At 52.3% G+C, this 22,819-nt stretch overlaps 2 protein-coding genes across 4 annotated transcripts; one reads left to right on the top strand and one right to left on the bottom strand.

Moving 5' to 3' along the window:
* The first annotated feature begins 1,291 nt into the window (after positions 1-1,291).
* Positions 1,292-7,793, top strand: SLC5A2 (solute carrier family 5 member 2). Its single transcript, XM_046667166.1, has 14 exons — positions 1,292-1,417; positions 1,980-2,051; positions 2,128-2,232; positions 3,128-3,292; positions 3,604-3,709; positions 4,411-4,491; positions 4,647-4,876; positions 5,189-5,324; positions 5,570-5,677; positions 5,823-5,973; positions 6,097-6,265; positions 6,340-6,555; positions 7,349-7,478; positions 7,565-7,793. Exons 1-14 carry the CDS (start codon positions 1,292-1,294, stop codon positions 7,789-7,791), a joined length of 2,022 nt encoding a protein of 673 aa, XP_046523122.1. The 3' UTR covers positions 7,792-7,793.
* A 9-nt stretch (positions 7,794-7,802) lies between these two features.
* RUSF1 (RUS family member 1) lies at positions 7,803-22,417 on the bottom strand. 3 transcript variants are annotated; one of them, XM_046667167.1, is made up of 13 exons: positions 22,014-22,415; positions 21,685-21,799; positions 17,187-17,232; positions 15,506-15,538; positions 15,311-15,416; positions 12,924-13,025; positions 10,582-10,652; positions 10,320-10,504; positions 10,181-10,238; positions 9,695-9,765; positions 8,886-9,029; positions 8,699-8,776; positions 7,804-8,268 (listed from the first exon to the last, which is right to left on the bottom strand). In XM_046667167.1, exons 1-13 carry the CDS (start codon positions 22,311-22,313, stop codon positions 8,168-8,170), a joined length of 1,410 nt encoding a protein of 469 aa, XP_046523123.1. In that variant the 5' UTR covers positions 22,314-22,415; the 3' UTR covers positions 7,804-8,167. The 3 variants fall into 3 exon arrangements, with proteins under 3 accessions (XP_046523125.1, XP_046523123.1, XP_046523124.1); XM_046667168.1 differs by having other exon boundaries at positions 7,806-8,209; positions 22,014-22,409; XM_046667169.1 differs by lacking the exon at positions 15,506-15,538 and having other exon boundaries at positions 7,803-8,268; positions 22,014-22,417.
* Positions 22,418-22,819: the final 402 nt, after the last annotated feature.

Below are 22,819 nucleotides of genomic sequence, written 5' to 3' on the forward strand. Positions count from 1 at the left end.
GGGTGGTATCTGGAGGAAGGAGTATGCCCCTGTACCCAGCAGGCCTGAAGTGGGTGGGAAAGGTTCTGTAACCTCCAACCAGTTAGAGACAGCAAGTGGTGAATAAATACCCCAGCTTCCTTGCCCCTTGGAGGTCAGTTCTGAGGTGGGTTCTCCACAGTGTTTCAGAGGGTCCCCATGGGGATTGGGTTCCAGTTGTTCAGAGTGGTAACCTGTTAATCAACACACCCTTTATTGGCTTTTCTCCTTTCTTTGTCCCACTTCCCCCTTCCTTTATGGTCATTACTGGGATCACCTTCCCCAGTAAAACACTTATACCCCAATTCTCCTTAAACATGATTCATCATATTCTCCTAAGACACTGTTCTCTGTTCCCCATCTCGGACATGAATCCAATTGCCATAATCAGACATCCAAGTCTGGTGAATACTTCTAGAAAGGCAGAGGTCAGATATTCATCAACCTCCTCGCTCTTGTATCCAGCCCTGTGCTGAGCAATGGAACTCCAGGGATGAATTAGATCGTTCCCTCCTCTTGAGGAGTCTTTGGTCTGCTGGGGAGATGACCCGCACCCAGGCAAGGACCACACAATATGCTCAGAACTGTATCAGAAAAGTCAGAGAAGTCTTTCCTGAAGAGATGACATGGGCTGGGTATTGAAGGCTGAGTAGTAATGGGCCATTTGGGAGGCACTCTAAGCAGAAGGCACAGCTTATGCAAAAGTTTGGGGGTATGAAAATATATGGGATGGGCAGGGCAAGGACATGGGAAGGAAATGTGGTTTCACTGGGTTTGGTGTGGAATAGCAAGGGGAAGGATGGGCAGGAGTCGGGGCCTGGCAGGCCTTGAACATCAGGCTGAGGAGCTTCTACTTCCTCCTGAGTGTGATGGGGAGCTATGGAGGGTTTCTGAGCAGGGGAGCGACACTGTCAGATTTGAGGTTGAAAATGATCGCTCTGGATTAGTCAGAACCAGGGGGCTGGCTCAGCCAGGCTCCCTAGGTCAAGGCTGAAGTTTAGGCATTTTAAGGGGATGAAAGAAGTGATTTTTGAGGCTGGGGCACCAGGGAAAGGGTGGGGGCTAACACCAAGAAAGAGTGCTCCTGAACTTGAAAGGGTCCAGTTCCCCAGGATCAGCCTTTGGCCCTGATGTGAACTGATTCAGCTAAACAAAGCTGGGGCGGGGCGACAAGGCCTGGGGGACTTGTCAGCTCACTGCCCCTGAGGTAACCATTAATCCCTCCCCTGGGGAAATTCAGAGCTGGTCCCTTGAGGAGCAGATCCTGGGCAGAATGGAGGAACACACAGAGGCAGGCTCAGCAGTAGGGCTGGGGGACCAGAAGGTCCTAATTGACAACCCTGCTGATATTCTAGTCCTTGCTGCTTATTTCCTGCTGGTCGTTGGTGTTGGCTTATGGGTAAGAAGTCGAGGTGGTGCTCCTAGAGACCAGGCTTCTTCGGGCCTGGGGGGAAAGTCTCAGGGAGACCCAGGCAGTTCCAGGGGCAGGACGTCTGGATATTTGAGGGATAAACCCAGGGTGGCGGGGGGGAGGCAAGAAAATCTTTTGATAGCCTCAGGGAGGCCTAGCCAATACTCATTCCTCATCTTCTCAGCTTTGGACTAGGCTGCTTGATAGGCTCAGTGGATTTTCATCAGAGACAACACTTTAAATGAGGTCTCTGTTCCTCTGTCCATGTTATGGCTTACCAGATGAAGCCCATAGGCCTGATCCAAGGCCCCTAGAAAAGTCAGGCCAAATCCCCCCACACTCAGGCTTGGGTAGTTGGACATTAGGTTAGGGCCTGGGTTGCTATGGGTGCTTGGGAAGAGGTTGGGGGTGGGGTGGGGTGTGAACCATTAGGGGAGCCGAGCATTGGTTAATCTTCAGCCTGAAACAAGGCTGAGGAATGTGTTGAGGAGGCTAATGAGGTCCAAAGATGTGCCCCAAACCCAGGTCTCCCCCAACTCCTGTCCCCCAGTCCATGTGCAGAACCAACAGAGGCACTGTCGGAGGCTACTTCCTGGCGGGACGAAGCATGGTGTGGTGGCCGGTGAGAGAGGCTGGGCTATGGAGTGGGAGGAGGTCTAGAGAAGCAGCTTGGCTCACCCCTATCTCTGGCCACCCAGGTTGGGGCCTCTCTCTTTGCCAGCAACATCGGCAGCGGCCACTTCGTGGGCCTGGCGGGGACTGGTGCTGCAAGCGGCTTGGCTGTGGCTGGATTTGAGTGGAATGTGAGGCCCCCTTTGCGCCAATCACCTCCACCCTCAGTGGGAACCCCTGGAAGGGTCACACCTGGGGAGGCTCCAGGCAGAGGGGATATGAGCCCGGAGGTGGGACTTCCCAATTGGGTGGGGTTGGGCTTTGAGTGAGGGTCACATGCCCAGCTTTGGGGCAGGGGTTACGTAGGAGATGACCACTTTCAGGGCAGGGGTAGTTCCTGCTCCTGACTTTCTGTGTGAGCCTGGACCAGCCACTACCCTCTGTGGCCTTGATTTACTCCTCTGAAGTGGGTGAACAGCCTCAAAGATAGTAAAGTGCTTATTCTGATGGTCTCTGAAGTCGTGGCCTGTGAGGATCTCTGGATTAAAGGCCCTTGCAGAAATGGGAAGGAGACGAAGCCCTGGGACAGAGGCTCACTTTGGAGGGTTGGAGAGATCAAGCCTTTGAGCTCAGGGCTTCCTGGAGGAGGAGGCCTCTGAGCTGAGCCTTAAGGGACAGAAGGTCTGGGTGGATGGAGAGGAGAGGGGAGGCAGCGCTGCTTGGCAGAGGCTGGGGTCAGGCTGAGGGATCTGTGCTTGGGTTTATGTACTGGGGGAAGGAGTTGGGAGGTGGGGGGGGCATGGAGGAGGAAGATAGGGACCATCTTGGGAGGGACAGGCCAGGGGTCATGGTCTGGGAGGGCAAGGTGGACTCCAGTTCAAGGCCCAAGAAGGTGTCAAGACTCTGTTCCTTAATGACTAGGGACATTGTCTGCAGTTGTGTCCTCTGGGCCCCAGGTGCGACCTTTTCTTGGAGTAGTACATTCACGAAGAGAAGGAAGTTTCTCAGACCATTCAGGGGCGAGGGCCCGCTTACAGCAGGATCTCAGACGGGGATTCACCCTGAGCTGTTGCGCTGTGCCCACAGGCGCTGTTCGTGGTGCTGCTACTCGGTTGGCTCTTCGTGCCGGTGTACCTGACCGCAGGCGTCATTACGATGCCGCAGTACCTGCGCAAGCGCTTCGGGGGCCGTCGTATCCGCCTCTACCTGTCCTTGCTCTCGCTTTTTCTGTACATCTTCACCAAGATTTCGGTGCGCAGGCGCGGTGGGCGGGGCGGGACCCTGGAAGGGCGGGACCACGGAGTAGAGGTCTCCAGAAAGCCCGGGAGGGAGCGGGATCAAAGAGAAATCACTGTAAGGATCATGGCGGGGGGCAGGGCCTGGAAGGGATAGGTTTCTGGGGCCGTGGCCACAGTGGGTGGGACTTGGGAAGGCCTGGCCATTGAAAAATGAGGGAACCTTCGAGGCGTGGCCACATAGGGTCGTGGTCTGGGCAGGAGGGGGACCTGGGACCCTGCCCTGGCCCCAGGGTCCTGACTTGCGCACTTGCTGCTTACCCCAAGGTGGACATGTTCTCCGGGGCAGTATTCATTCAGCAGGCTCTGGGCTGGAACATCTATGCCTCTGTCATCGCGCTCCTGGGCATCACCATGATCTACACTGTGACAGGTGGCCGTGGCAGGGGCTTAGGGAACGGAGCGGGCTCCGGAGCCGCGCTAGGAGTGTGGATGTGTGGGCGGGTTTTAGGGGAGTCACCAGAGCAAAGTGAGGTGGTGAGGTTCTGAAGCGTGATGTGGTCCAAGCAGGAGAAGGACATAAATCTTTGGAAAGCAAACGCTCCCTCTTTCCCCACTGTTCCCTGGATTTGGACTGGAAGTCCTGAGCGCTGAGCCCGTGCTGGACCTGGGCAAAAAGGAAGATTTTACTTATCAGCTCTTACTCTTCTTGAACGCCTGGGAGGGGAGAGGGGACTTGGCCAGTCTCCAGGATCACTCACCAAACCCGTGCAGTTCAGAGGGTCTGGGGGTGGGGCCCGAGGCCAGACCCTGGACCGGACCTGGTCTCCGTGATGGGATGGAACTGAGAGTTGGACCTTAGAGAATCACCCCTTCCTATTACACAGATGAGAAACCTGGGGCCTAGAAGGGGGCCTTTAGTGGAGGTCTTCACGTGGGAGCCTGGCCAAGGAGGCATCAGGGGAACCTAAAACTCAGCCACACTCCTAACGCCGAGTGCATGAGCCACGAGAATGGGCCATCGTTTTGAAATTTGTTCTCCAGGAAGGGGCGCCTTTTCCAAATTTGCACAGACACCGCGGGTACTGGGGGCAGCCTGACTGGGTTATCCCCGCTGACCCAGGCCCGTTGCAGGAGGGCTGGCAGCGCTGATGTACACGGATACCGTGCAGACCTTCGTCATTCTCGTGGGGGCCTTCATCCTCATGGGTTACGGTATGGCTCTCAGCCGGGGTGAGTGGGGGGGCGCGAAGGTCGTGGGTCGCAGAGCCCTCAACTTGGGGGCAGGGACTTTGCGCATCTCTGGCACGTGGGTCCTAGGGAGGGCCTTGGCGCAGGCGCCAGGTCCCCTGACGACCTTGCTGTTTCAGCTTTCCACGAGGTAGGAGGGTATTCAGGGCTTTTTGACAAATACTTGGGGGCAGTGACGTCGCTGACGGTGTCCGAGGATCCGGCTGTGGGCAACATCTCCAGCTCCTGCTTTCGACCCCGGCCCGACTCCTACCATCTGCTCCGGGACCCTGTGACGGGGGACCTGCCGTGGCCCGCGCTGCTCCTGGGGCTTACCATCGTCTCAGGCTGGTACTGGTGCAGCGACCAGGTGCGGTTAGTGCTTGGGTGGGGAGCAAGGCTGGCGCAGAGCCAGAACCGCTGTGGGCGGAGCTGAGATGGGTGGAGCCTGAACCCATCGGGGCGCTAGGTCGAAGGCGTGGTCTGAGGGGGCGGGAACGGGGCCAGGGTGGAGATAACCCCGATGGAGCCGGATCCAAGAGGTAGGGTCTGCGTGTTGAGCTGAATTGCTTGCGCCTCTGAGCCGGAGGCGAGCCCTGAATTAAAGTGACGAGTTGAGGCAAGGCCCGAGGGACGGGGTATCCGGTACTGGATGCAGGTAGTTGAACGCACCTCGTTGCAGGTCATAGTGCAGCGCTGCCTGGCCGGGAAAAACCTGACCCACATCAAGGCGGGCTGCATCCTGTGTGGCTACTTGAAGCTGATGCCCATGTTCCTCATGGTCATGCCCGGCATGATCAGCCGTATTCTTTACCCGGGTAACGTCTTCCTCCCCGCCCCGACCGAGAGTCCTGTGCCTTATCCAGCCCCTTTCTTGTGCAAGGATTCAGGTGCCTGTCTCCCATTTCAGTTACCGTGCTAAGATTTGGGAATCTGGTCACCCAGCCCCATCTCCCACCAGGGGTCCCATCTTTCTTCCAGTAGGATTCCCCGTCCCCACTTCAGGGATCCGAATTCCCAGACTAGGTCCCGTCCTAGCCGTGTCGTGCCTTCTCTCCCGCAGACGAGGTGGCGTGTGTGGTGCCTGAGGTGTGTAAGCGCGTGTGCGGCACTGAGGTGGGCTGCTCCAACATTGCCTACCCGCGGCTCGTCGTGAAGCTCATGCCCAATGGTGAGGGCGAGCACCTGGGTTTTCCCCTGCTCACAGGCGCAGGCACACTGCGGAGACTGCCCCTGGGACGAGTCACCCCTCGCCAAGCCCACACCCTCCCAGGACACCCTGGTGGCCCTAGACTGAAGTTCCCATCGGCCCGCAGGTCTGCGCGGACTCATGCTGGCGGTCATGCTGGCAGCGCTCATGTCCTCGCTGGCTTCAATCTTCAACAGCAGCAGCACGCTTTTCACCATGGACATCTACACCCGCCTGCGACCCCGCGCAGGCGACCGCGAGCTGCTGCTAGTAGGACGGTGCGGCCTGGGTTTACTCCCATCTCCTGACCTACAAATTAGCCTGGTGTGGGAACAGGGAGCACTCCTACGGTTGGGGGAAGGCGGGGGTGCTGAGTGAAATCTGATGGCCGCCCACCGCAGGCTCTGGGTGGTGTTCATCGTCGCCGTGTCGGTGGCCTGGCTACCGGTGGTGCAGGCAGCACAGGGCGGGCAGCTGTTTGATTATATTCAGGCAGTCTCCAGCTACCTGGCGCCACCTGTGTCCGCTGTCTTCGTGCTAGCGCTCTTTGTGCCCCGCGTCAATGAGAAGGTGAGTGTGCATAGTTGTGAGCTTGGGGCGGGACTAGGCCATTCCCAGGAGGCTGATGCTCTCTCCCCCTACAGGGTGCCTTCTGGGGACTGATTGGGGGCCTGCTGATGGGTCTGGCGCGCCTTATTCCGGAGTTCTCCTTCGGCTCTGGCAGCTGCGTGCGGCCCTCAGGGTGCCCAGCGCTCCTCTGCAGCATGCACTACCTCTACTTCGCCATTGTGCTCTTCGTCTGTTCTGGCCTCCTCACCCTCGTAGTCTCACTGTGCACAGCACCCATCCCGCACAAGCACGTAAGTGCTGGCCTCTGGAGGGGCACTAAACATGCACCGTGTGGGCTAGTGCAGCCCTCTCCACCAGCAGTCTGCCAGTCCGCTTCCAGGAATGCCCAGTGGGGGGACTGAATTTCTATAGAGGGCTGGTGAGGGCAGGCTGGGAGTCCAATTTGAAGTTCCGTTTGCAAAGCAGGCACAATGTTTTATTTAAATGACATTTATTTGAGGTGGTTTGGGGGGATGTGGCTTGAAGATTGTGAGGGAAGTGATTAAAGCCCCTGAAAGTCCTTGGCATGGCCTTTGGGACTGAAAACACACAGGATGTGATTGGTGGCTGAGAGACGGAGGACTATCTTGAAAGCCCACAAAAGGGTTTGGTCTTGTGCTGCTGCAGGGCAGGTGCTCCAGGGCAGGGCTGACTGGAGGGAAGGACGAAAGAGCTGGGCCAGGAACGATGGGCAGGATTCCTCCATAGAGAGGGGGAAGGCAGCAGGAGGAAACTGAGCAAATACCCACAGGAAGGAACACTGTAAGGACTCGAAGACTAGAGTCTAAAGTACAGTACTACAACTGTGAGCGTAGACAGGGAACCTGGGGTGATGAAGCAGGGGTTGGGGGTAGCAGGACCAAGAGGAGCTTGGGTTTAGTTTGAGGACAGCCATGGAAGGTTGGCTCTGAGTGAGCTGAGCCTGGGCTGGGTGTGCAGGCTGGATAGGGAGGAGGTTAGGGGTGCCAATGTGGACAACAGACCTCGGGGTCTTGGGTGGGGGAACAGAACTCCCACTTGGTCCCTGCTCCCACCCTTCCCCAGCTTCACCGCCTGGTTTTCAGTCTCCGGCACAGTAAGGAGAAGCGGGAGGACCTGGATGCTGATGAGCTGGAAGGTCCAATCTCACCCCCTGTACAGAACGGGTGCCCCGAGCATGTAGTAGAAATGGAGGGTAAGGCACTGCCCAAGGAGGTGGGGCTAGGGAACTGGGTGAACCAAGTTTCCTGAAACTAACTATCGGGCTTCAATTTTTCCCAGAGTCCCGGTCCTCGGCACCAGGCTTGCTCCGCCAGTGCCTGCTCTGGTTCTGTGGAGTGAGCAGGGCTGGGGCAGGTAGTCTGTCAGCTCCCACCCAGGAGGAGGTGGCTGCAGCAGCCAGGCGGCTAGAAGACATCAGTGAGGACCCGAGCTGGGCCCGTGTGGTCAACCTCAATGCCCTGCTCATGATGGCAGTGGCCACATTCCTCTGGGGCTTTTATGCCTGAGGCCAACTGTGTTGGACACCATGAGCCACACAGCCAGGACAGGGCTCAGCCTTACAATGAGTGGGGGTGGGGAGCCTGCAGTGGTGAGAGGGGAGTGGGGCAGGAGGGGGAGTAGGAAGGCCCTGGTTTCCCTTCTCTCCACCTTGTCTCTGCCTGGGGTCCACTCCATCGGACTGGCAGTCACTTCCTGTGAGGTCTTGGCCAACCTGCCAAGCAGTTCCCCTAAGCAAAAATAAAGCTGCTTTTCCCACATTCCGCTATGGCCAAAGTGTCATTGCTCCAGGCTCCTGTCCTGGGACCTGGACCTCTGTCTGGGCTGCTCACAAGAATTTCTTCTCTGGAGACAGGAGCCATGTGGCCCTCCACTCATCCACCTCTAGCTGGTGCTTCTCAGTCTTCCAACCGGCATCCTGCAGTCCTGGGGAGAGGTTATGGGAGTGCTGCCAGGACCCTGGGGGAGGAGACTCTGGGCTGACCCTGGGGAGGGGGTTAATGAGTGGCACAGGCTCGGCATGGCCTTGCTTCTGCTGGGTAATCTCTGGCATAAAATAAGGCTAAAACCTCATCTGGTTGCAGCAAGAATTCATTGACCTAGCACATGGAAAAGGGTGGAACTGAGTAGGTGCTAAATAAAAGGCCATCATCAGTAATTTGCGAGCCTCCCCTTGCCCCTAGTTCTTCAATGCCAACTGGGATTACACAGACTGTCAGCACTAACTTAGCCCTCAGGGAGACCATCCTAACCTCCCCATCCTGCAGAGAGGGAACCTGAGGCCCAGACTTACGCTCACAGAGAGAACCCAGGTCTTCCACCTCCCAGGTGGAGGGGTGGGGATAGGGGTAGGCAGGGCCCCTGGGGAGAAGGCCTCAGAGGCCAAGGAGCCATAGGGCTGAAGGATGTTTTTACCTTTCAAGAACTTTGGGAACAGCTTGTCCAACACATGGTGCGTCTCCCTGACGATGACCCAACTCTCTTTCGCGAGACCTAGGGGGTTGCAGAACCAGCAGCTCTCAGGTCCTCAAGCTGAAGAGGGAGTGCTTCCTTTCTCCACCCCACTTCTAGTCACCTGCAGTTTAGATTTTGAGGTGCTTACCTGCCTGTACTTGGTTCCTCAGTTCCTCCAGCTCTCTTGGGAGGGGCCCATCTCTCCGCAGGGCTCCAAGCACCAGCCCGTGTGTGGCGGCCCTCAGGACGGTCTCAGGGCCTGCCATTTGGCTCAGAACTACCTGTACCTGGTCTGGAGAGACCCAGGGACAGACTGGTACCAGGGAAGTGCCACCTCCCCAAACACGCTCAACCCTGCTACGGCTGCTTCATCCCTGTCTGCCCCCAGAGGCCTTGGCCTGGCATGGAAGGCCATCTCTCACGCTTTCCTTTCCAACTTCATCTCCCGCTGCTCCCCAGTGCTCTGGACAAACTGAAATGCCCAATTTCCAAATACAATTTCAGGGCAGCTCACTGAGGTGGGTTCATTTTGCATGTCTTTAATGGCTAGTGAGAATAAGCCCCTTTTAGCACCCAACTAGCAGACCAGGAAACTCTAGTACTTGTTTCCTCAAGTAGTGACCCCGGATGGGAGAGAAAATAACCAAAGGTCGTAATCTTATTTGAGTAAGTGTGTTACAATGTATAGAGTGTTTGTAAATAATCACCTTATTTGATTCTCATAAAAACACTGCAGGTATTAAGGCAGGTATTGTTAGCTCCATTTTACAGAGAGAGAAGGTGAATTTCATTGGGGCATGCACCAATGATTTCCGTGTGTCAAGTCTTAGTCCAGAGCTCACTCCAGGACACCAGGCAGCCTCCAAACTGTCCAGGCCTTGTGGCCTTGGAGCTGGAGGAATGAGAGGCTGAACCCAGGAGGATGAGTCTACGGCTGGGAGAATGTGGCACACTTACTTTGTGACTGGTTCCAGCGAAGGAGGTAGGGTTCTTGGTGCCCCTCAACCAGCTGCTGCAGCTCAGAGACACTGAAGGAGAGAGTGCAGTGGGGGAGGAGAAAGCAAAGGTAGGAGCAACCATCCAGTCAACTGAACAGCTACCTGTTAACCATAACTGTCCATACTTCATCTGTCCTTCACCCGCTTCCCAGCTCTCTCTCATTACCTATGCACCCCACATCCATCCTTCCTTTCTTCCTGCATTCTGTCCTCCATTTTCCTCATCTATCCATTCTTTCCTCATCCAACAAATACATCCTTTATATCTATGTTACACATTCTCCTCCCCTCAAGCACTCATACTGACCCCCAGTCTGTTCAGCAGAGATAAAGAACCTAGAGCAGAGAGGTGGGGCCTGGTCAGGGGAAGCCAGTATGTAATTGGAATAATGAGCATGTGTGGGGAGTGGCAGTAGTGATAGGTGGGAGACACTGGGCCACTCACCTGGAGATCAAGCAGTGTAGGGGGACCCCCAGGGATAGAGACACAGATGGCCAGAAACCTGTGGGAAGCTGGAGTCAGGATGCCCAGGCACCGGGAGAGACTGGGAGACATAAGACTTGAGACAAACAGGTTGGGTCACCTGTCCACAGTGGCTCCATCCTATTGGCTGAAGTGGGGCCAAGAACCTCTCCTCTCTGAAGGAAGTGCTTCAGGACCAGCCAGAGCCGGCCTTCGTTCAAGGTCTCTATGACAAGGGCTCGGACTGCCCGGTAGTTGGCATAGATGTGGAGGGCAGTGAAGAGGAAGAAACAACCAAGGCTGAAGCTGGTGAGAGAGTGAGGTAGTCAATGTGGGCAGAGGCCTAGCTGGGCACCTCCTCCCCGCCCTTGATCCCAGCTTACCTAGGGCAACCTGACACCAGGGGAAGCATCAAGAGGCTGACCAGGAGCCCTGCCAGGTTTACCAGCGTCTCCTGGAAAATGGCAGAGGGATTGGGAGTTGGAGGGCTCCCCTCCAGGCTAGACTGAATATCTTTGAGTGCCTTTCATCACAATCCCCCCTCCGCTGGAACCTCCCAAGGCTCCCTACACTGATGAGGGCACCTAGTAAATTTTTAACGTCTTTGGTGAGTGAGCTGTCATTTAAGATACCAGCTGTGTCCCTGCCCAGGTAGATGCAATGCCGTTGGAATGTTGTCTTTGTTTCGCAAGAGTCACCTGAGTAGCCCTACACTCAGGCAAGTAAATGTCCGCAGCATGGGGAACTACTTTTATTTGGTAGTTTAAAAAGGCTGACCCCCACCAGCCCCTTGGTATGCAGTAATTGGCAGACACTTTTGCAAAGCGGTCAAGGAATCGCCCAGGAAGAAAGTACAAGATCTAAACCTCTTCCCTTGAGAATCAGTGTTATTAGACCCCTCTGATGGCCAGAGATGGCCTGACGGAGCACACCTTAGGGTAAAAGACCCCAGGCCACCTGTCCCCAACTCATCATGAGGGAGGAGTCTGGATTGATGCCCCTGACTATGGGGTCCCCAAGAGAGTTGGTGCTGGGAAAGAGTGGGCCTGAGGCTGGAGAGCTCTTCTTACTCAGCCATCTTGGCAAGGGGGTGGGCCATGGAAATAAAGGCTGTGGGTGTGAGAGTAAACTGGGGATCAGTGGCCTTGGGAGCTCAGGAGCAGAGGGACCTCCTCTCCCCTAGATGGGAATAGTGATTTCCAGCAGCCACATTAAGTGGCAACAAAGCAACATCAGCAGAAAGCAGGGACCTGCTGCAGGACTGAGCACACGTCCTAGCTTGCTCCGGTGATGTGTTACTGCCTCTATGGACTGAGGAAGCCCTGTGGCCTTGGAAAATACAGCTTGAGGGTCGGAGGTGGGCTGGGAGTTAGAAAGAGGGCAAGTGGGAGACAACAGGCATGAAGCTGGGAGATCCTAAAGAGAAGGGCCTGGATTGTACTTATTTCTCCCTTCCTAACCACCTATGGGGGAGATAACAGGGAAGAACTAGTCCAACCATTTCCTGAAAGAAGGGACTTGCGCAAGGGTAGCCAGGGAGACTGAAGCTCTCTATGCCTTAGTTCCTCATCTGTAGAATGGCAACAATGAGTACCTCCTGCACAAGACAATTGTAAGGATTTAATAAGTTCACAGAAATGAAATACTTGGCACATGGTTAATGCTTAATAGATATTAGTTTGTGTTAATATTATTGAAAGGAATTAGTCTTAATTTTTTTTTAAATGAAGTTCTATTTAGAAACCGAACAGGGCCGGCCTGGTGGCACAGCAGTTAAGTTTGCACGTTCCGCTTCTCGGCAGCCCAGGTTCACCGGTTTGGATCCCATGTGCGGACATGGCACCGCTTGGCAAAAGCTGTGGTAGGCATCCCATGTATAAAGTAGAGGAAGATGGGCATGGAAGTTAGCTCAGGGCCAATCTTCCTCAGCAAAAAGAGGAGGATTGTCAGTAGTTAGCTCAGGGCTAATCTTCCTCAAAAAAAAAAACCAAACCCAAAAAACAGAAACTGAACAAAACAATATAAGAGAAGGCCAGAAAGCAGGACTGGATAGAAAAGAGGTTTCTAAATTCCTTCAGTGTCAAAGAAAACCATGTCACACTTCTGACCTCCCTGGGCCTCACTTTCCCCATCTGTAACACAGGGATAACAACACTATCTGCCTCATAGGGTTGGTGTGAGAGTTAAATGATGCAGTACACATAAGCACTTAGCATCGGGGTTTGGGGGGATCCAATACCTGTAGAATTCAGCCTTAGGGGTATCCCTACCCCTACTGCAGGCTCCCTTGGTCAGCCGAGGTGTTGGGCCAGAAGGGCCTGCTAAACTGCTGAGTGGAGGCCTTTGCCCAGTGACCCCAGCCACCTCACATGCTGAGCACTTTTTGACTTGCTAAGTGCTTTAACATGTGGGGCCTCATGTGATCAGGACATCTACCTCCCACGGTGTGTGGCTATGGCTAGAGTGGGCAAGGGCCAGGGCAAGGGCTCACTCTTGGCCACAGAGGCAGCAGGCAGGGGCTTGGACTTGCCACCAAAGCCCGTGCCCTCATACTGGACTACCTACCCTGAGAGTCAGAGCCTGGGGCACCTACATTTCTTCCTGCGTGTCCCCCACTCCTACCCGCAGGAGCACTCGGGTGCTTCTCTCCATACTCTCAAATTGTGGCATGGCGTGATACCCCCCACTCCTCCCCTGCACCGTCCTTCCAATTCCGGCCGCTCACCTGACTGCTATCCTTGGCTGACACATCAGCCATGTTGTTTCTCCGGGCCTGGTGCATGGTCAGTGCAGCCCGAGTGGCACCACCAGCCACGCTTACAATGCACTGGGTGGGGAAAGGGAAGAGTGAAGGTCAGAGAAGCCATGAGCTGTGGCAACATAGGTGCTTCTGTGGGTGAGCCAAGTAAATGGCTCACACTAGCTTGAGAAGACCAGGTCTTAGGCCACCCCACAGCAAAACCCGGAATGTTGTCCTTGGTATCTTGTTCTCACCCTCTATATCCACTAGGCCCACCTCCCCTGTCTTGTTCCAGGAGAAAACTAAAGTTTGCCTGCCATACCACCCTGTGGAAAAGGCCCCAAGGAAACTCAATTTCTTTCCCCAAGGTGGAGGACCAAAGACCATTCTTAGCCCACAACTTCCCCAGCCTCCAACTTCTACTTTGGCTGTACCCTCCCTGTTGCTGAGCTCCCAGGCCCAGTCTGGTTTCTAACTTTATGCTTAAATTTTGCCTGCCTGTAACTAACTCCACTCTCTTCCTGCCCTAGTGAAGGCCTAGCAAGCCTTCCAGGCCAGTTCAAAACCCACCCCAGTGGCCCTGACCTCCCATGGCACCTGGATCTCTCCCTCTGAGATCGAGGACGGTAAAGCTCATTGATGAGGATCATTGATCACCTTCATTCATCTCATATTTACCAAATCTTTTAGATGCCAGACACAGATTTAGGTGCTGTGAAATAATTCAGACACAACCCCTGCCCTCATGAAGCTTAAAAATCAATAGATGATAAACTAGTTATTATGTAGGCAGAGTTTATTCAAAGGTAAAATGAAAGTGGTGCAAAATGAGGCTGGAGTGACTGGCTTGGACCTGTTCACATGGAACCTTGCAAGCTTTGTTAAGGTCTTTATACTAAGAGCAATGGGGGCAGGAAAGTGACCTGATTTGATTTCCACTCTTAAAAGGATTATTAGGCTGCTCTGAGAAGGACTGAACAGGGGTGAGACTGGAAACAGGGAGACTACCTAGGAAGTAACTGCACTTTTTCAGCAATGAGGAATTACCAGATGACATGGAGATGAAGGAGTGAATAGACTGGAGAGATTTAGGAGGGAAAAATAACAGAATTGAATGGAGGTTTAGCTGAGGGTGACAGATGAGGGAGGAGAAGGCATGGATGACAGCCAGGCTCCTGGTTGGCGCACCTGGGGGACAGAGGTGCCAGTCACGGAGACTGGAACTCCAGAGAGGGTAGGGAGGGAAGGGGGAAGGAAGTTTATAGCCCTCTTACATTTCCTTATTTGACAGATGAAGAGACTGAGGCCTCAAAGGTGGAGTTTAGTGCAGAATTTAGGCAGAGGTCACAATCCTTGGTCCACAGCTCTAGCACTGGTTTTTTCTGGGGTTTCCTGCTCTAGAGAAGGAGGGGGTGCACATGACATTTAGTGCCTGTGCCAGGGAAGCTAAATGTCCACCACCACAAGTAACTGTTGCATCCGAAACATCAGTAGTGCCCTGTAGAGACACACTGCTCTAAAGTGATTCTGAACAGGCAGATGGGCCTTGGAGATGGATCTTACCTGTCTTCTTAAGAGTCTTTCTCTATGCCAGGTACTTAACCCTGTGGTGAGACAGGCTAAGCTCTTTGCTGAACCTTGATAGGCCCCAGTTTCCTCACTGGATGAGGCCAACCTGAAGGATCTGTGAGGGTGAGCAGCCTGGCAGAGAAGAGCTCGCATTCACCCTACTTGCCCCTCTAGCCTCACTGTCCAGTCTGTGCTCTGTCTGGCCACTGGACCTTGACCCATGCTGTTCTTTTTGCTCAGAACACCCACCTGGCACCTTAAACTTACTATTCAAGATGCAGCTGCAGGGGAGGACTTCCTGCCTCCCCTGACTAGGCCAGGTTCCCTGCTGAACCCTCTTGCAGCCCCCTACGCTTCTCATCTGGAATACCTGTAGCTATAATTCTGTAAATATTTGTTTAATTATGTGTGGCTTTCTTTCAAAGATGAGAGGGCCCACAGTCCGTGGCAAATATGCAGTAGGCACTCAGTAAATATTTTGCTGAAAGAATGAAAGGTAGCCAGAGTTGGTACCAAGATGTTGACACTGGACCACCACTTCTGTATCTCAGTTCAGATCTCCCTCGCCAGTCCTGTGGCTCCAGACACTGCCTTAGACTGACTATCTGAGGCACCAGAGTCTGTCTGGCTGGAGGAGGATCATATAGTTGGGTCCAAGTAGAAACATCTGAACATTTTTACTCTTCTAGAAGTGCCTGGAATACAAGGTCCAGGCTGGGCTTACTTGTGGGCCCCAAGTGAGCCCACCCACAGCACCACCAAGGCAGGTATCTTGGGTATAGGGGTGCTCCAGAGGTAGGTACCTTGGCCAGGTTGCTGATGCAGACGATCATGGTGAAACAGATTGGGTATACAGGAGCCATAATCTCAAGGAACATGGCTACATCATTGAGGATGTCAGCAAAAAGCCTGGAGGAAGGGATCAGAGGTTAGAGGTCAGACGTAAGAGAACTTCATAATAGAAAACGCCTCTCCCCTCTGTCCCAGCCCCTCCTCACCTCCAGTGCTTGGCATTACAGTCCAGTTTGCTCCTGTTGGGGAGGAGAGGTTGGTTTACAATTTGGATTTAAGGAGAAAACGGATCCTGTGGGCAGTGCAGGCCATCCTTAGGCCAAGGTAAGGTCCAAAGGGCTCAGGAGAACCCACACCCCAGCCAGACATCTGTCCCAACACTGTCACTGCTGCCTGAAATGCCATCATCAGCTGGGAGGACTTTCAGTGGTCACTTAGTGTTTCCCCCTTGCTAACTATGATGCACCAAAGGAAAAACCTGATTGCCTTGTGGCTGCTCCCCACCCTTTGCCCCTCTTCTGAGAGAAGCTCCCCCTGGGTTCCTCTGCCATCTCTCCTCTTCTTCCTCCTGCTCATCAATGGTACCCCGCAAGAAGTCCACACATTTTGGACTGGTAAACAATACATTTAGTGTAAGCCCCACATGTTACAAATAACTAGCCCAGAGAGGGGACATGAATTCCCTTGGTTTACATGCAGAGTCGGGGGAAAGGCCAAGAGAAAGAGCCAGGCTCTGACATACAAGCCTAGGATATTTCTATTACACAAGAGGATGGCTGCCTCTTCTGCCAGGCAGAGCGACTCCCTGGCCCATGCACAAACACCTGGCAACCAATTCTCCAAGATTCCAGTGGCAGGAGATGTTGCAGCTCCCAGCACAGGTCAGAATTTGCAGCATTAGCCCTAACTCTTAATTTGCAAATCTCCTGGAGAGAAAGGGAGCATTCCTGGGTGGGGTCTGGGATACACATGGGGAGCTCTGGAAGGAGAACTAGAACACATGGGTCTGGTCTAGGGCTCTGCCCCATAAAGCAGCCTGACACTACAGAAAGAGTACAGGTTTTAGGCTTAAATCCCATCTCACTAGTTACAAGCTGCGTGACTTGGGTGAGTAACCTCCCTCTTTTAGGTCTGCTTCACATCTGTAAAATGTACACATTTAATCCTACTCTACAAAGTTTCTAAGGCTGATACATATAGGGAGCTTGTGAGGCACAGAGCTGTTAATAGCACCTAGTGTTGACTTATTATGTGCCATGTAATGTGCTAAGCACTTTGCATAAACTGCGTCACTGAACCTCACAATCACAATGGCAGATACTAAATCACTCCTGAGGTTGCCCAGTACTGACCTGAGGAAGCAGGCAGCACAAGATCCTTAATCCCTTCTCGATAAATAATGACACTGATTCCATGTAGAGCAAGCATCCTGATGACCTGCCCAAGCCCACTCCCTGCTCAGCTCAGCAAAGTCCAACCAAGTGTCTGAGCCACCAAAGTAGCCTCTGGAGTAAAGTCATTCCTTTTGGGTTAAGCATTGTCCCATTCAGGCTTCTTTTTTCAAGTGGAAACAGAAGACACATAAAGCCTTGTGGCTCTCTCTGTTTTTCCATGATGGGCATCAGAGTGGCAAATCAGTGCTCTTGAAGGCAGATCTGATCATAGCAATGGCTCTGTGGCTTTACTGCTAGGTGATCCTGGGCAAGCCACCGGGACTGGACACTCACTAAAGACTCCTTAGCTGTGAAAATCTTAATTGCTAAATCTCCCCTCCCCTGGAGACTTGGAGGAGAGAAGGGAGCTGAAAATAAAGCCAGGACTGAAACAGACATGATCCCTGTCTGGGGAGAGTAGCCAGAGGGCTGCTTACCAGGAAGACAAACTCACCCCTTCCACCAGGCAAAGATGATGCGGCCCAGCATGCCGGTTGAATCTGGGGGAGAGAGGCACTGGTAAAGAACAAGGAAGACCTTTGGGAGCTGTGGGGCCTGGCAAACCCTGGCACTGAAATGGCTGATTCACCTTGGTCACTGCTCATGGGGACTCAGTCTGGTACGGTAAGTTCTGGATAGACATAGCTGTACAATCGGGTCAGAAGTACCTAGACTTAGCAATTCCTCAGTATGTACCCAAGAGAACTATGTACCCATGCACACCAGGAGACGTAGACCAGAAATATTCTTTGCAGCATTGTTCATAATAGCAAAAAACTGGGAATAGTGCAAATGCTCATCAACAGGAGAATGCATAAATAAATTCTGGTACATTCAATCAGCAGATTAGACAGCAGTGAAAATCCAATGGACTACAACTACTTACATCAAAATGGATGAATCCTAGTATTATAATCTTGCATGAAAAAGTAAGCCGTGACAACTCAAACACAATGTACTTTTCATAAAGCTCTAAAACAACTAAAACTAAACAATGCAGTGTTTAGGTATATATATCTATATGGTACAACTATTAAAAAAAAGGCTGGAAATCCTGTGTGGAAAGTTCAGAGGTTACTGTTGATATTCTAGCTCTTAGGTTGGGTAGGGAATTCACAGGTGGTCATCAGAGTATAAATAAATAAAAAGGATTTGAACTGCAGGTTGGTGACAGAGAGCTGGGGATGTGAGGCAGAGGGAGAGACCTCCCTAGGGTAGTGAGAGTCAGCGAAGTCTCCAGAATCAGCTAGACATTCATTTATACAACAAATGCTTGCTGGCTACCTACTCTGTGCCAGGCACTACATGAGGCATGGGGGATACAGTGGTGATCCAGAAAATCATGCTTCTAGGCTCAAAATCCAGTGCAAAAGCAGACAGCAATCAGTGTGAAAAACATTGATTTAGACTAAGGATCAATTAACTGCGGTCTGCGGGCTTCCACTCCCTGTTTCTACAGAATAAAGTTTTATTGGAATACAGCTGTGCCCATTCATTTACAGATTGTCTATGGCTGTTGTCATGACAAAATGGCAGAATCAAGTTGCTGTGACTGAAACTATAGTCTGCCAAGTGTAAGATATTCATCATCTGGTCCTTTACACAAAGTGTGCCAACCCTTGATTTAGACTATACCTCATACTGAGAGTAGCACTCGTTAAGTTCAACAGGGGGATCACAAAGAACTGTTCTAGAACCAAACAACTGGGAAGGCCTCATACAGGAAAGGACAGATATGGTGGGCAGAGGACTCCCAACTTGTTTGAGCTTGAGGGCATGGACCTTTAAGTGAGGGATGCAGAGAGAAGGGAAACTACGTTGTAGGAAGGAGGGTTGGGAGCTTCCCACAACGTATAAAGGTGGGGACAGGGGTTTAGTCTCCCCCATTCTCCACTGGAAAGAGATGTACTCACCCCTTGCCACAATCTCCATCCTTGGGCATTCAGGCCTTCTAAGTAGACATCTTTACCCAACCCTGGACCACTAGGCACTCTGGTGGACACCTGAAATACCTATGTCTTTCAGTCTTCACAAAAATCCTAGGAACTTGAGAGGGAGCATTCCTTTTCACAAAGCAACTGAAGCTCACAGGAGACAGGTGGACAAAAATGGGACTTTTTACAAGAAAATCTGGATTTCTAGCTTTTCTGGAAGAACCTGAAGAATGGCAACACTGGGCCTGCCTTCCCTTACTGCCGCAGTTGGCTGAGTCTGAGCAGCCGCCTCATTCAGAGAAGGCATGTGTACAACACATCTCCCATCCAGCCTGCCGTCTCTCCATTTCTGTCCCTTATATGTCCCTGGAAGTAACACCCGTCAGGGTGGCTTTATAGGCCTCCTCCCTCTGTCACTCACCTCACCCTCTTCCCTTCAAGTACATTTTATTCTACACAAAATTTTCCTTGTTCTGTTTAAGATTCTTGTATTGGATCAACTTAGTAACTCTGAACGTGGCAAGATGACTTTTACTGGTTGAGGGAGAGCTCACTGGGCCAGACTCTATTTTTCTTCCCTTTGACTGTACTCATATCCAATCAGATGTATGTCCTACATATAATGGCCACTTGGCAGAAAGGGGCTCTATTCATGTATTAGAAGCAGGCTGCAGGGACCTTGGCAGAATCTGGAGGTTGACCCTAGTAGGCGGTAATGACACACATTCTCCCTATTATCTGACAGTCAACACTATCCACTAGACTAGTCAACTTAATTCCCACCTGCTCTTCTTTGCCTCACAATTAGCTGAGCTGTAGGATCTAGAAACTTTTGAGTCCTACTAAGGGATCATTTGCCCACAAATTGTACTTGGCTCCACCCTAAAATCCCAACTGGCAAGAGGGTGGTGGTTGTGAGTGGCACCCAGGAGTCAGTCAGTTTGGATCCAAATCATGGCCCCATGTTACCTTAGGCAAGTTAGTAAATCTGAGCTTCAGCTTTCCCCTCTGAAAAGCCCATTAATAATGGCATCTACCTAATATGGCTGCTGCAGAGATTAAATTACATATTACACCTAAGTGTGTAAAATGTCTGGCATACAGTAGGCTGTCAAAGTATTAGCTGCCAGGGGCCGGGCCAGTGGCACAGCGGTTAAGTTTGCACATTCCGCTTCAGCAGCCCGGAGTTGCCCTGTTTGCATCCTGGGTGCGGACATGGCACCGCTTGGCAAGCCATGCTGTGGCAGGCGTCCCACATAGAAAGTAGAGGAAGATGGGCATGGATGTTAACTCAGGGCCAGTCTTCCTCAGCAAAAAGAGGAGGATTGGCAGCAGATGTTAGCTCAGGGCTAATCTTCTTCTTCAAAAAAAAATTAGCTGCCAGTAGTATTACTATTGTTAATTACGACAATTAACATCATGTTCCATTAAGAGATCTGTAACTGAAAATGACCATACCAAAAAATTCCAAGGGAGTTTCTTGTATAAAGCTCCGCATACAAATTTCCCATGTTTGATGCAAATAAGTTTGTAAAATCTCTCCTAAGAAGGCTTCTTCTAATGTCAACAACAGGCTCTAAAGTAAGTGGATATTTTCATATCTTAAGTGGTCTTATTTTTTTCTTAATAACCTGCCTGAGTTGGACATATATAGGCAACATGTTGGTGATAAGGCTTAGAAATGACATGAAAACATCAGCTACTGACCCTAGCTCCTGCTGCATTTCAAACACTTAGCCAATAGGAGAGCAACGGAAAAGATCCAAACCAAGCTCAGTGTGGTGGTATGAAAATGTGGACTCTGGAACTAACCCTCCTGGGTTCAAATCCATTCCCTACCACTTACTGGCTGTGACCCTGGGCAAGTTACTTTTCTGTGCCTCAGTTTCCTCATCTATAAAATGGGGATAATGACAATACTACCTATCTTAGAGCTACTGTGAAGACTGAGACAGTACATTTAAAGACTGGCATACAATAAGAACTGTTTGTGTGAACTATGATTATTAAAAGAAGAGACAGTTAGGACAAGTCACAGATCACCACTTCTCCACTGAACGTACCATTAGAGAAAAAGTTTCTTTTCAAAGGTGACTCACATTTGGCCAGTTTGCTCAGTCTTAATGGTAAAGGTGTAAGCAGGAGCCTCTTGATTCTCTAAGAGATCCAGGGAGGCTCACCAGAGGTGTGGCCAGGCTGATGCTAGGAATAGAAGGAGCCTTACCTTGGGTCTGATTTAAACCTCCAGTGGGAACAGTAGTGAAAGACAAAGGACAGTGGAGAGAGCTATGGGCTCTCCTGATGTGGAACAGTTTCCCTTTTCTTTTCTACTTCACTCTCTAGGTGCCACGGTACCAAAATGTAACTTTTTTTTAGTGGTTTTTCAAAAAGTTGTACATTCAACAGATGGTTACTATAATTGCTATTTACAGCATCATCTAGTGTCCCAGAGGATCTAAGATGCCTTTCATCTTTCCCAGAACCTCCTCTCCCCCTACTCAGGATCAACTACACAATTTTTTTTCTGGAACTAATCGATTTCCTCCACACTAGGCAGCTGGTAGTTTTATCCAATAACCACACTTTTATGCAGTCCTCCACAAAGAGACTAGGGATAAAGGAGAGGGGACAGTTAACTTACGGATCTGGGCTGCAGATGATTTAGGGACTCTGACCAGTATTTGTGGGGAACAGAGTGCGGTTGCAAGGCTGGTGCTCAGGATGAAAGTATTGTAGCGGTGGGCGATTAATTAATTGTTGAATAAAGCCAACAAGATCTTTAAAATTTACTCAGTCAAATTTTGTTTTTTAACAGGGTACAAGGCACTGTTCTAGGCACTGGGGAGACTTGGCTTCCGCATCTAATCAGGCACGAGTCCATAAATATCACAGCCCAAAGCTAGAAGCCAGAACACTGGCAGGGGTGAAAGGAGGGGTATGTGCAGTCGGAGAAAAAGGGGCCAGGGAGATGGGAGGGCTGAGAGCAGTGATAGGTGAGGCTCCATGGTCCAAGCTCACCTTTCACGAGCCAGGTGGCCGTGGCAGCTGAAACAGAGGCTTTTGCGTCTCCTACCCCTAAGCCTAGCAAGACTGCGTGGGTGGCCAGGGAGCCCGAGAGGCTGGAAGCAAAGGCCTGCAGGAGAAAAGAAGGGGGTGAGGAGTGGGCGCAGGAGCACGGGGAATCTAAGTTCTATTCTCAGCTCTCCTTGGTGTGTGACCTGGAACACGTTACAGCTCTGCTCTGGGCCTCCTTCTCCAGTCTATAAACAGGCAAGGAGAGGTGGCCCGCATTGCCTCCTTCACCGCCGACTACATGCCGCCCCCCTACCCGAGTCGGCCGGGCTGACCTGCACAGAATCCCATAGCTGATAGGGCAGATAGTCCGGGCTGACGCTATCGGGGAAGCCCTGTGGCAGGAACAAGGCCAGGAGCCGGGAGAGAGGTGCTGAGGCGGTCGCGGGAGCCCCCTCTCCGCCCCCATCTGGTCCTTCGGGTTTTGCTGTGAAAGCCCCAGAGAAGCCCCACCAACGCCACCCCCAGGCCTCCCACTGCAGGCTCCCGTCGACAGCGGCGCAGCAGCCCCGGGCGGCCCCGGAGCCGTACTGCTCCGAGCACAGCCGGGCCTCCAGGCTCGCGCCGTCAGCCATAGCGGCTCTCTCCCTTCAGCCCCGTGTAGCTGGAAACGTGGCCAAATGACATTTCCGGCTCGACTACGGCGGCTGCAGAGGAGCAATCTTCCTTTGCGAAAGGGCTACCAGCCTCTGTCTTCGTCTGTCCAGCCCAGGAACCAGATTCTTCCTCTCTGACCTCCGGGCCTCGCCTCGGACACCTCGGGGCGGATCCTGGCCTTTGTTCTTTGTAGCATTTTGTAGCTGCGCCGCGGGAGTCATGGGGGCCCTTTGACCCGCCTAGCCCTGGACTCCTAGGACCTACAACTTCCAGCTATGGGGAGAAGGAAAAAGGGCGTCCCTAGGGAACTGTTGTGTTCGAGACCCGGTGCGGCCACAGAATTTTTAGCTGTGTAACTTTGGTCAAGTCAGTGTCCTTCTCTGCTTCTTAGATGCCTTCTTTATTGTGAGGCCAGGGACTATATTTTACTCCTTATTTTATCTCCGCTACGTAACACATGGTAGGTGCTTAAAAGATATTCATG

This window comes from Equus quagga, chromosome 7 (genome assembly GCF_021613505.1).
Source record: "Equus quagga isolate Etosha38 chromosome 7, UCLA_HA_Equagga_1.0, whole genome shotgun sequence".
NCBI lineage: Eukaryota > Metazoa > Chordata > Mammalia > Perissodactyla > Equidae > Equus > Equus quagga.

Bases quoted from the DNA above. Each gene is read 5' to 3' on its own strand.
- SLC5A2 (XM_046667166.1), top strand. From the start codon at position 1,292: ATGGAGGAACACACAGAGGCAGGCTCAGCAGTAGGGCTGGGGGACCAG. The intron at 2,052-2,127 runs GTGAGAGAGGCT...CTGGCCACCCAG, and splicing joins GAAGCATGGTGTGGTGGCCG to GTTGGGGCCTCTCTCTTTGC. The intron at 5,325-5,569 runs GTAACGTCTTCC...TCTCTCCCGCAG, and splicing joins CAGCCGTATTCTTTACCCGG to ACGAGGTGGCGTGTGTGGTG.
- RUSF1 (XM_046667167.1), bottom strand. From the start codon at position 22,313: ATGGCTGACGGCGCGAGCCTGGAGGCCCGGCTGTGCTCGGAGCAGTAC. The intron at 21,800-22,013 runs GTCAGCCCGGCC...TTTCTCCTGCAG, and splicing joins AGCTATGGGATTCTGTGCAG to GCCTTTGCTTCCAGCCTCTC. The intron at 9,766-10,180 runs GTGAGTGGCCCA...TCTCTCCTTCAG, and splicing joins CTACACTGCTTGATCTCCAG to TGTCTCTGAGCTGCAGCAGC.